The sequence below is a fragment of the Neolamprologus multifasciatus genome, chromosome 4, assembly GCF_963576455.1.
Source record: "Neolamprologus multifasciatus chromosome 4, fNeoMul1.2, whole genome shotgun sequence".
Taxonomy (NCBI): Eukaryota; Metazoa; Chordata; class Actinopteri; order Cichliformes; family Cichlidae; genus Neolamprologus; species Neolamprologus multifasciatus.
The window spans coordinates 7,779,229-7,791,869 of NC_140442.1; the positions used below are offsets into that span (position 1 = coordinate 7,779,229).

The window sequence follows — 12,641 nt, forward strand, 5'->3', positions numbered from 1 at the left end:
AGAAGAAGTATGAAGTGGCAAATGTGATATTTATGAGATTTTCTTTCCAAAAACTAAATATTTCACGTTGGGGACAGACGAGATTACAACCCCCAGGCTCCCCTCCTCGTATTGATGGATGGGCGATGTTGGTCCTACTGCTCCTTCATCATAATGATGAGTGGAGAATCCCAGCCAGACTGGCCCCACCCTCCTCTTGACCACTGGGCTCTGTCCACTGTCTGTTCCCGTCTCCATCACATCTCCCTCCCTCCTTCCTCCAATCTCGCTATTTGCGCGAGGCAGGCAGACCACCTAACGACCAATGCCACGGCAACAGGGCCATCTCCTAGCAACGTAAAGCCTGGCTGAAACGTGGCCCTGACGACTTAGACACATGGGAAAGGGAGAGGAGGAGGCGGAGGGAGCAACTGGTATCCCACAAATGAAGAAGAGGCAATGAAAGAAAGGGAGGGGTGAGTCCAGGAATTATAAGAATCATCTTCGATGTGAATGAAAGTCACAGACTGCCTCCTTTTAACGACTCCACCGACTTCTAGGCTTCACTCTCTAAGATCTGCCAACCTCTCCCACTCCCAGGCATCTTGATAAGGGTGTGCTATTTGTGGCTACTTACATGACCATTATCTTCTTGGAAATCAGTGCAGATGTAGATAATGAATCCTGAGGAACTACAGGAAAGGAAGGGACAGTCTAATTTACAAAAAACATGGTCCTAGCATGTTCATTGATTACTGGAGGAAAAACAAAGAGTGACAGTGGGGGGATGGGATGTGATGAATGGGGTCAAGATGTGGCATTTCAACCGAGGTCATAAAAATCGATCAACTATCTATCATGGTCTGCTGTGTCATTCGTTTTTCCATGTCTCTTTTTTTTCACTTAACTCCTCTTATTTGTAAGTTTCTGTTGTGTATGTGTCCATTTTATTTTGTGCCTTTATTATTTTTTCCAATATTTTTATGGTGTGATTTGCCTTTTTCCCCTCGCCTGTTGATTGCCATCCTGCTCTACTTTATGTACTTTTAGACCTGTTAGTCTTTGTGACTTTTCCCTCCCCATTTCTGTCGGCGACTCCCCTTCTTTTCTCCTCCTGTTCGGAAATTTTTATCCAATAAAATAAAAGTTTTCTCAGTTCTGTTATTTATTTTTTGCTGCAAAATGAGACTGAAGCAAACCAACAGTGTCACTAAAACCTGTCGTAAATGTTGCCATGCGGTCACGTTTTTAATTAACAGTGATAAATTATCATAAAAATCCCCTAATTTTTCTTCTCCAGAAATAAATTGACATTTGAACTCAGCAACCTGTTCTATATGAGTTTAACCTGGTTACAACCTGGCAGCCATTTGAGTCGAGTTCCCTCATGTTGTGCTCAGTGACAAAGAGTCATCTGTTCGCATTTATAAATTATTTAAGCAAATATATGAAACCTTTGACAATCACAGAGTGATTGCAGTCAGTCCAAGTCTGACAGCAACTGTTTGCAGAAAGGTTGCCTCCTATCAAGTGACCTATGTAATCACGATCACTGGCGTAACACCTCCAAGCTCTGGACAATTTTAACTTGCATGACTGAGCCATTAGTTTGCTGAGCCGATTGAATGTAAATTTGCTCGAGTTACATGATCACGGGATGGTGGCGCATGAGGTGAGCCCTGTTGTTCATCGTTTTCCCAGAGTATTTTTATTTATCTAATAAAATAAATGGACTCCCTGTATTTCCACATAATTGCCACATAAAATATCAGGATACTAAGCTGTATCGATTTCTTTGCCCCAAACCTTAACTTTAATGGTCTTCTCCCTCCATCTGTAAATTAATTAACTTAATTATATACTCTGCAATGCATCTTCTGCCTTGGTGCCTGCGTTTGAAAAGTACACTAAAACATAGCCCTATTAAACCACAGCTTTTTACTTCTACTAGCAGAAGGGTGACTGGCTACGGTTACATCTTCTGACTGAAGATTTCAGGTCAGCTGTTTACATGGAATGTGATTTAATATGGTCTGAGTTTTACATGCATGGATGCACATACACTAAACTGGGACAGTGTAACATGCATAAGAGTAATAAAAATAGTCATTTTCACTCAAACTGCAGCCCTGAATTTTTACAGGCATTACCCAGGAAAGAACATTGGACAGTTGGATTGGACATTAATCGGCATTTGACCTGCCAGCTCCCTGGTCCCGTGATACTCCACTGTGCCATTGTAAGATAGCCAAAAGTAGAGTGAATGTACAGCAAATGAGCGAGAAGGCATCCAAAGCACACCATAACCCGCTTCATGCCAAGTACGAGTAATGATCCAACGGGTTTCTCCTAGCATTAAGTTCTTGTGAAAGTTCTTATCCCTTTGATGGGTGTTGGAGCAGCTCTCTGATCTGAAGCAGTTTCCATTATTATCTTCTTTAAAATCAAACTCCACGTAGGGCCAATTCAGCTCAAACCACCATTTTTTACAAAATTGTAAAAAGTGTTTACCACCTTTGTTTAGAAAAAAAAAAGGAATCGTTTATGTGATATAATTTCTTTTTAAATTCTGATCAGTTTATGAAAAGGTCCCACCCTATGCAACCATTTTAAATTTCAGTCAGTTTCAGCCGTTTCATATTTCTTTGTGTGGAGCTTTTAAACCTTTCAGAATCATTAGGCTTCATGTAAATCTAACCCATGTTTGCAGACTTAGTCCAAAAACTTGCTCCAAGCCAGACAGAGATTATACCTTCTCTTCTGTGTATTTCCACTCTCCTTCCATGTCTCTTTCTCATACATCAGGGCCCCTCCCTAAGACAGAGGCACACGCTGACTAAAGGATGTCACCATAGCAACAAGAGAGAAAGAGCAAAAAAGATACACTGTGAGGAGGGAGAAGGAGAGAATACAGCGAGACAGAGAGAGACAGAGAGGGAGTCAATAACCTAAAGACAGAGAAAAAGAATCTGATAGAAAGAGCAGACAGATGGAGAGGCAGAGAAAGAGCGTCAGATGGCGGAGAAAGGCAGCGGGTGTTTCTCTCCGGTCCCAGTCACACAGCCAAAATACTGACCAGCTCTGACTTTGACAACAGAAGATGTCAGCCTCTGACTCTCTCTCTCTCTCTGTCTATCTGTGTTTTTCACACCATCTCTATTCATATCTGTTAGCAGCGTTAATTTTGTCAGCAACAATCTGAGTCTGTCTGTCTGACTGAGACAGAGCGCTTCTTCTGCACAAACTTTGGCTGTTGAATGGGAGGCTTATTGAATCACGGCCACACCCAGCTTCTGCAGATCCTACCACCAAATGCATAAACAGACACAGGCCCACCTGGCATTCACATCCATTTTAAGAAGGGGGGGGGGGGGGGGGGGGGGGTTGTAAATGTGAGTCAATAAGCATATATATTAGAGGTGTAAATGCACCCGTGTTGTGATAAATTATCTGGTCTTACAAAAAAAGAAAAAAAAGATATAAAGGACATGAAATGGTTTAGTGGCAAATTTAGCTAAAAAGGAAAACTACTGCACATGTCTTGTAAAATACAGAAAATTTTCTATTATTAATGTAACTTTTGAAAAAAATTAGATGAATTTCTGCTAAATTGTAAAGATTAGCAGAAATTCATCTAAAATATAATTTAGATTAACAAATGAACTAAATAAATACAAGCCATTACATTTATACTAAATTAATGTAATGTCAAAACTTCTAGGCTATACTGTAATAGTCCCTGCAATGACCTAATCTACTCAACTACACTGACCACTTTAAGCAAAATTTCAAAAAACCAAAAAAATAACAATGATGTAATCTCATAGTATTTAACCGATCATAGCCTCTACTTATAAATTTATTTTATGTGAGAATAAAGAACGTAATCCACCAAGACATAATCCACATGAGACTAATAGTAATTACTGGCATAAATGGGCAAGCACAGAGATACAAACCTGCTCAAGATGCCAAGTAGAGTCAATGCGGGGTTTGATTTTGCCGTCCTTGTAGAAATCCAGAATGGTATTCATTGCCTCGGTGATGAGCTCTGTCTCCCCATCTAGGTAGCCAAGGTGGAAGCCACACACCGACTTGTTTCCCTGAATCAAGCTGAGTGTGTGGATGGAGAACTGGTGGTACCAGTTCTTTGCCACAGCAAGCAGGTTCTTCTTTTGCCCTGCCAGCATGTTAGCCGCTCCTGGCAGAAAAAGTAAGAGCTTAAATCGCTTATCACTGGAATAAAAAGCTTAAGAAAGACTTTCAACTAGAAACGAACTTAGAGCGGGCCAGCTACACACCTGCAGTCAAAAGTTTTGTGACTACCTTAAATTCATGAAACACAGACTACTCAAAACTCTTTGTGTTGGCTCCTACCATTGAACTGTTATTGAGGCTGGCAAATTTATATGTCTATAGATATTAAGATATATAATATGGAGAGTTGTAAATAGATGGGGAAGGAACTGGAACCCTTTATTCTGCACACTTTTGTTAGACCACACCCATTTTCAAACTACACCTCAGTTTTTATCTCAACTTCTCATCCTCAGTGGTGTGGATTAATACTTATTTTTCCACAGATAGAAACATGCATGCATGCCTGCCAAAATATTCTAAATCTTCTTTGTGGTAGTAATAATACAGTATTTTTTCCAGGACAAAATTTTGCCATGAGATTCAATTATGAAATTTCCCAGTCGCCCACCAACTTTCTCAGTTTTTCTCATTTGCAACAGCTTTACCCACCTGATAACCTATTTTCATTTCCTGATAACCTATTTACATCTTAGTGGTGAAAGACCCACTCTATTAATGAGCAGAAAATTGTACGACAGATAATTTTTTGTCAAGTAATTTACACAAAAAGATCACAAATGTTTCTTTTTAACTGGTCCTTTAGTGTGGAGATTTGCCGTTTTGGCTGTTTTACGTCACTGTAAATTGAATATCTGTCAAGCGTCAAGTGCTGCACCTTGTTATATCGAGTTTGTTGTTTCCCTTCTGTCTCCCCCTCAGTCCTCAAACTCTCACCTACACCTTCCACCCTAAAAAAAACCTCTTTAGCACTTCAGCTGTCACTGTCAACACATCCCTATTCCCCCTCATCCTGCGTTCATGTAGCCTATGGCCTCACTGTGTGAGCTTTTCTCAAGGGAAACAGGGGACACAAAGCATGCTCTGACAGAAAGAGGGACCCAGTCTGCTACATTCAGACACATTCCAGGTTTCTTGCGCATAAAACACTCATTGTTCGGCTATGCATACTTCTGATAAGCTGGAAAAGAAGCTGAGGGAGAGGATGGTGGGGTGGAGCTGGAGGGTTTTGTGGGGGTGACATGGATGAATGGGCGAGGGTGGAGGGCACCATGCTGGGTAGTAGGTTTCTGAGCAACATGCAAAGGGAGCACCCTGTTCTCCGTGGATGCCGACCCCACCCACTGCATGTATACTGGTTCGAGTTTGGCATCTCAACACAGCTAGTGTAAAGGGCTTCCCACGAATGACACGCAGCATGCCGATGACATGGGCCTCTATTCTGCCCACCACTCTACTAGTCTGCTACAAATTAAAGGTTTGACATCATCAGTCTTATATTGGGTATATTGTCTTTTGTTGATGTGCTTTATTTCAAGCAGTTAAAAAAATGAAGTAGTAAATTGAAGCCTTAGCATTCCTACTAATGTTACATGACGCTATAATAAGGTCACCAACAATTATAATGGCCAACATTTTGGTTTAGACCTTAAGTTTTAGAAAAAAAAAAGTGGCCACTTAATAGTATAGTTAAAAAATTACAGGCCAAATTATTGGCCTGTTCTTCCAAAGCAATGTTGTGGATGTCTGTCTCGTGAAAATTACCAACTGACTCTCAAGCATTGGCCTCATTGGGAAAGTAGTCATACAATATCCTCAGTTTTAGATAATAAAAATAAGGATATTGTGTCTATATATTTTTTAGTTTTCCAGGTTCACAAACAGTGCTTATCCATCCTTCTCCTTCACTAGAAAGAGAGAGCATATTTCTCCTGTTTTGGCTTCCCTTCATTGGCTTCCTGTTAAATCCAGAATTGAATTCAAAATCCTGCTCCTCACATACAAGGTCTTAAATAATCAGGCCCCATCTTATCTTAATGACCTTGTAGTACCATATCACCCTATTAGAGCACTTCGCTCTCGCTCTGCAGGCCTACTTGTTGTTCCTAGAGTATTTAAAAGTAGAATGGGAGGGAGAGCCTTAAGTTTTCAGGCCCCTCTTCTGTGGAACCAGCTTCCAGTTTGGATTCGGGAGACAGACACTATCTCTACTTTTAAGATTAGGCTTAAAACTTTCCTTTTTGCTAAAGCATATAGTTAGGGCTGGACCAGGTGACCCTGAATCCTCCCTTAGTTATGCTGCAATAGATGTAGGCTGCCGGGGGATTCCCATGATGCATTGAGTTTTTCCTTTCCAGTCACCTTTCTCACTCACTATGTGTTAACAGACCTCTCTGTATTGAATCGTATCTGTTATTAATCTCTGTCTCTCTTCCACAGCATGTCTTTTATCCTGTCTTCCTTCTCTCACCCCAACCGGTCGCAGCAGATGGCCGCCCCTCCCTGAGCCTGGTTCTGCCGGAGGTTTCTTCCTGTTAAAAGGGAGTTTTTCCTTCCCACTGTCGCCAAAGTGCTTGCTCATAGGGGGTCATATGATTGTTGGGCTTTTCTCTGTATCTATGAAGCGCCTTGAGGCGACATTTGTTGTGATTTGGCGCTATATAAATAAAATTGAATTGAATTGAATTGAAGTTTTTCTACTTACCATAGGTAATAAGTTTGCCCATAGGCTTCAGCAGGTTGTAGGCCTTATGGGTATCTGATCCTCCAAGAGGGTCCAGTATTATGTCCATCCCTGGAGCAGAATAGAGAAGAAAGGGACAGTCATCACTGGTGTGAATTCAGAGAGAACAGCCTGCCAAGTCTCCTCAGCAGCCACCTCTGCATGGCAGAGTTCACTGGGAGTAGCAAGTGTGGCCAAGTTGCACCGTGTTTACACAGAGACGAGCCCATATATTCCAAGAGACGTAAGAAGAAGAGTCGAGTAAGGGCCTGCTTGTTTGATGTTCTTTCATTCTTGTCACTGATCAGACCAGAAGGATAAAATGACTTTCTGTTGCTGTCCATTCCTTGGAGGATAGAATAATAACCTACCCTCTGAACAGATGGTAAAGGATGGCAATCTAACTATGAAGGTTTCTTTGTGGCTTATTAATGGTGAACTATATAAGCTCAGGCCTAATGATGCTCCTTTCTGCCAGAGGGGACTCCTCAAATTGGGCTACCCCTCCTTGCTCTATTAAACCCTGCTTTTATTGATTGTGGGAGGCTCACAGCAGGACTCCGCCTTGACCACAGCACACATAAATTGACAGACAGCCAAAGACACAGAGGGAAAGGTAGAGAGCAGGACTGCACATTGATCCAGGCTTCTAATTAGATACATTGTGTCCAAAGTGTCAGTTCTCGCTATCTGTCTCTGTAATGCCTGTCTGTCTAACTCTATGTTACAAAGAACAGAGACGGCCTGAAGAGGGGACTATGAAATGAGCCACCAGCATAATAACAGTCTCCATCCTGCTAGGATCACAGCAGTAGTTGGAAGGAGAAACAGGAACTGAACATTGTTTCATTTTACTGAAAAGCTGAATTCTTTTGTGCTCATCTTGGCGAGTCCATCTACATAAAACTGTGTGGATACATTGTTGGTGGCAGTGAGAATCCAAACAGTCACTGTTTAGTGAAATGAGTTCGCTGGGTAGGGAAAATGACTCCCTACATGCTATCTGTCTAGTGCACATTGCAGCCAGCTCTGTCGAGAAAGACAATGTGGTTGAAAATGTATCATCTCAGTGTTTGCAGTCACACAGTACTGGTTCTTGGCAGGGAAAAATATTAATCTGAACTATTTGAAATATGAAACAGTCTCAATATGAATTTAGGCAACTTTGACAGTGCAGATGGCTAATTTTCTTACCTTTTGGACTGATCTTGCGGACTTCCTCCACATAGTCCTTGGTGCGATAGTCAATGGCATGCGTAACTCCACCCTGGGTGATGGTCTCATGTTTACTGGCTGAAGCAGTGCCAAACACAGTCACATCCTTCACTGTCTTGCACAGCTGAGTAGCTGCAATCCCCACACCACCTGAAGGAAGACAAGAGTTAATTTGATATGTGAAATCATGCACTGCGAGAAACACGATTTGTAATGAATTCTAGTGCAAACTCTATTTGGCATGGATTTATAACCAACTTAATCTTACAAGGCGACACCCTGAACAAAACATACCTCAACACAAGCATCTCGGAATTTCCATTCTACACATACTTATGGCAGGTAAATGTGATTTTAATTATTAATTCTCCCAAACAAGCGAGTCAATATCAGTGTGAATGTGTTTTGCTCAGGGGTATGTAAGGAGCGCATTAAACACAATCACATTAACCCAGCTGGCCTGGGGTGAATAGACACCCATGTCTGGAGAAAGTAGCCATTGTAGCTCAAATGACATCTAATTTCTGGTTCTCTTATTTGAAACAACCTGTCAAAAATGCCAAAGTCAAAAAAAAAAAAAGTAGCTCAAGTTTTTTTTCCCCACCATTCGGAAAATGACAGTTGGATTACAAATGACATAGTCCCTTATGATCATGTCAGCTGAAAACAAAAAGGGCTCCACTGTCCAAGACTTTAAAGACAGATTGGATGTTTTGGATATCTGTGTTTTTTGTCTGCTGTATTCCAAAGTGTGTACATAGTTGTGGCAAAAGCCTCTGCCAGTGTTTGCGAAGGCAGCCAGCGCAAGAAGTAATAGGTTACTGATAAGCAGTGGCTTGTTTGAAATAGGGCCTGACTTGAGGACTTGAACTGAAAGGCATCCATAAAGGTCATTCATGCCTGACCAAGTAAAGAGTGCATCTTATCTGAATCAGAGAGTAAAGCAAAACATGTATTTAAATAACAAACTTTTAATTGCATAGTTGGGTTGCCTGTCTGCTAAAAAGGTTTGGAGTAGATGAATAATTTGCATGCTTACATTGACATCTACACTTAAATATTTAGTAGACTATGCAAGATCAAGAGCAAGATCATCTTAAAGACAGGAAGACAGAGACATGCATGAGAAGCACACATTTGATTGGCCTTGTGCAAAAGATTAGACTTGTGGAATTGATTGTTGTCAATAAGTTATCTTTACATACAGTGATAAAATGCACACAGTAGCAAAGTGTTTTGAACATGCCGTGGGATGTGTTGTTTTCAGTGCTTTCGATAACGTTGGAATTTTTGTTTCTTTTGTGATGCACAGAGCGAATGTTGTGCATCAGATGACACCGATGCACCTCTGGTCCCTTCATATAAACGTAAAGATTATTCTGAGCCAGTGAACCAGTCTTTTCAGAGCAACGTCTCAGCAGTTCCTCTCTGCGGATGCACTATTGCATAAAAACAGCAAAAAATAAATAAACTGAACCAAGATCTAATGATAGGATTAGGCCCCATTCTCTTACCAGCATGAAAAATAAAATGGTTTGCTTTTACTCCCGTGTTAAAAATAAATGAAAGTTTTGTAACTAAAATGTGTTATAGAGGAGAAAGAATCAGGAAATACAAGCCGAATTTTTAAAAATTCAACTGCTTCAAAAGCCTTATTTTCAATGTGACGACAAGAAATTCTTTTTATTTTGTGATTTTAATTTGACAGCCTTAGACCAGGAGAGGTGAATCAATCACTTTGCATTGGGTATGAGAATCAAAGCTCTTGCTGCTGGACATGAAACAAAAATGAAAGTGAACAATAAACTGTTTTTTTGATACACAGTCATCAAAATCATTCAAGGAGCGTCTTTTAAAGAAAAAAAAAAAAAAAGGTAGTTACAGCGAACGGCATATTTAAATTCACAATAATTCCTTTAGTCAGTTCAAAAGACTTAAAACAAACACTGCATGATTCACAGCAATGATTCTGATCTCATTTTTCTGTTAGACTTGAATCTTTCACAGGGTTCAAAAAGGGTCAAAAAACTCATAAAGACAAATCCAAATCATTTTCATTTGCTTCCTTCACAAGCCTTCATTTCAGTGTAAAGAAAGAAATGTATTCTGTGTTGTTTTGTTGATGTAAGAGCCTGAGTCCAGGAGAGATGAATCAGCCGCTCTTCGTTACTATAATCACGCCTGCTGACACCGAGGGTACAACTGATGAGAAAACAAAATCGAGGCTGTTGCTGTTGGATGTGAGCGCCGTCACGGCTGCGTTATAACAGCACCGTCTCTCCTTGTCCTCAGTGAGAAACCAAGTTTGCGTTGCCAAGGAAACCTCGGCCAAATTGCCGACAATGACTGAGCAGAGGGAGCCATTTTGTTTCAATAACTGCTCTTGCTTTGGGCAAGTTTGTCATTAGTTCATACCGGATTATAATTAATATGTGATAACAAACAGTTCATCACAAAGCTGCATGCGTGTTTTCGCACATTCGAACACAGCGCAAACATGCCTGCTTGACTTGAGTTTTTGCACTAGTGCACACGCGACCGCTTGTGTGAGGTAGAGGAGAAGGCAGACAAAGTGAGAAATTGTTGAATATGCATTGGCTGTCATGTGGGAGGTTTAAGAGCTGTTTTTAGTCAATGGCTTTGTCACATAGTAGCAACCCACAGGTGTTAAAAAGTGTCCAACATGATGATGCATCCATTTTCCCTGCATACTTGCAGCCATGCACTCACATTAATGTTTAACCAATGCTACTGTAGTAAACATAGTAATTTCCCCTTCTGTTGCATTAATACATAGTGAGGGGAAAAAGTAGCAATACGTGTTTGTTTTAATGATATTGTATACCCATATTTTGATAATGAGAGAAGACAAAATTAGTTCATACTGGCTGGTTACAAATGTTTCCAGTCAAAGAAACATTGTGGCCAATGAGGAGAACGGTACCTGTTTCTCAATCCCATGAGAACAAACTCCTGATCCTCCATCACAAGACTCCTGAGCTGTGCCAGAACCCCTTACTGCACCCCATCGATTCGCAAATACACACACACAGACATACACGGACACACACATTGATACATGCACAGATCACAAAGGAGACAGGAGCGGGGCCATAGCTTTGAACAGCTCTTAATGGCTGCTGGTATCTGCTAATCTTCACAAATATGCCAAGATTAAAATATTAACCTCTTATTAACCTAGTGCTTTTGCTTGTGTTCCTGAATTATAAGTCTTCCCTTTATATCTATTTCTTTTAACTAAAATAATGTTTCTCGGCAGGAGCAGAGTGTGAATTCATGTTCATTTAGAACCAGCCACAAACACTTATCCATTTGCTCAGGGAAGCAAAAAGCAGCTTAAGTACATTTTTGTTGCTAATTACATTTCTTCTCCTGAAGATTCAATTGAATTGTTTACACTCGGCGATTAGGAAATGTCAGAAAGCATCCACCTATCTGTTGTGTTCTTCCCTCTCTCCCTCTCCGGAGAAGCTGTACAAACAGTGGGGTTTTTGTCTTTCCCTGAATCCGTACATTCTAACATTCTGGCACAAATTGCACTTGGATTCCACAATATGAGTTAGGAGTGAAGAGGAATTTTCCCCAAAACACAGTGGAATCCAAACTGACACTGAGGCCACTATTATTGCTCCACACCCAGAGTTCACCAGCAGGGGAGGGTGGGGACATGAGAAATATTTTTCAGATTTATAAAAATAAATAAAATCTCCGCGTCGAGCGTCAATCAACTTTAAAGCCATATCCTTGTCAGCGTTTTGCGTTACTTGCCCAAATGAAGATCGTCTTACACGTCACGGTGTTACTCAATTGTATGGGTCAGTCTGTGATTTCAGGTGTTAGTATGGGGACGGATGGAGGCCGTACGGTTACTGTCAACACCAGAAGATGACTAGTCCCTGGTCCTTGTTTCTTTTTCTGGGATTTCTTCACAGAAGGACTCATGTCCTCCTTAACCTATCATTAGTGGCTAACAAAGAATGAAATACAGGCATCTCTTGTTACCCAGACTCACCATGGCAGGGTTACAATCTCAACAAGTTGATCCAAATAAACTTGTTGAGATTCTTGCTGTTCTTTTCAGCTCTATAATTGAATTCAGATACAACTCCTATAATGACAAAAGGAGCTGTGGCTGGCTGTTGTTCATGTGTACTTTTGAGGTATTATACTACAATATGCAAACTCTGTGTTTTCTGGAATGACTGTTCTAGTGCGTGTACATGCACTGTGGGCTTGAAGAGCAGTTTAATGTGCTCTCTCTAATGTTGAAATTCTGTGTTTCATACAGGAAATCCACTTTTAGTTACTGTGAGTGAATTAAAAGAAAAAACATCCCTTGCACATATGTGATGGTGGCCCCTGTAATTTCCTGAGTAATGATTCTCACATAGCACTAACATAAAAACAGTCACAGCACAGACCAAATAATAATATGCATGTAAAGGTATAGACATAACCTTCTTTTCTTGTCGCAAATGGAAACACAAGCTGGCGTGCACTTATTCTGTTTTGCCACACAGATACAGATACGATCACACAAGCAGGTGTCCTGAAAAAGGTTTCACATACACCTGTGACTGTATGTGGTGGTTGGGATGAGGGTAGA

The 12,641-nt window shown here is 40.8% G+C and overlaps 1 protein-coding gene across 1 annotated transcript in view; it reads right to left on the reverse strand.

Moving 5' to 3' along the window:
- Positions 1-12,641, reverse strand: part of vat1 (vesicle amine transport 1) — a 31,587-nt gene that overhangs the window by 5,184 nt on the left and 13,762 nt on the right. The window contains exons 3-5 of the mRNA XM_085155584.1: positions 7,994-8,164; positions 6,782-6,871; positions 3,939-4,180 (exon numbers count right to left, since the gene is read on the reverse strand). Of these exons, the coding sequence (XP_085011710.1) occupies positions 3,939-4,180; positions 6,782-6,871; positions 7,994-8,164 (503 nt within the window). The remainder of the gene's footprint in view (positions 1-3,938; positions 4,181-6,781; positions 6,872-7,993; positions 8,165-12,641) is intronic.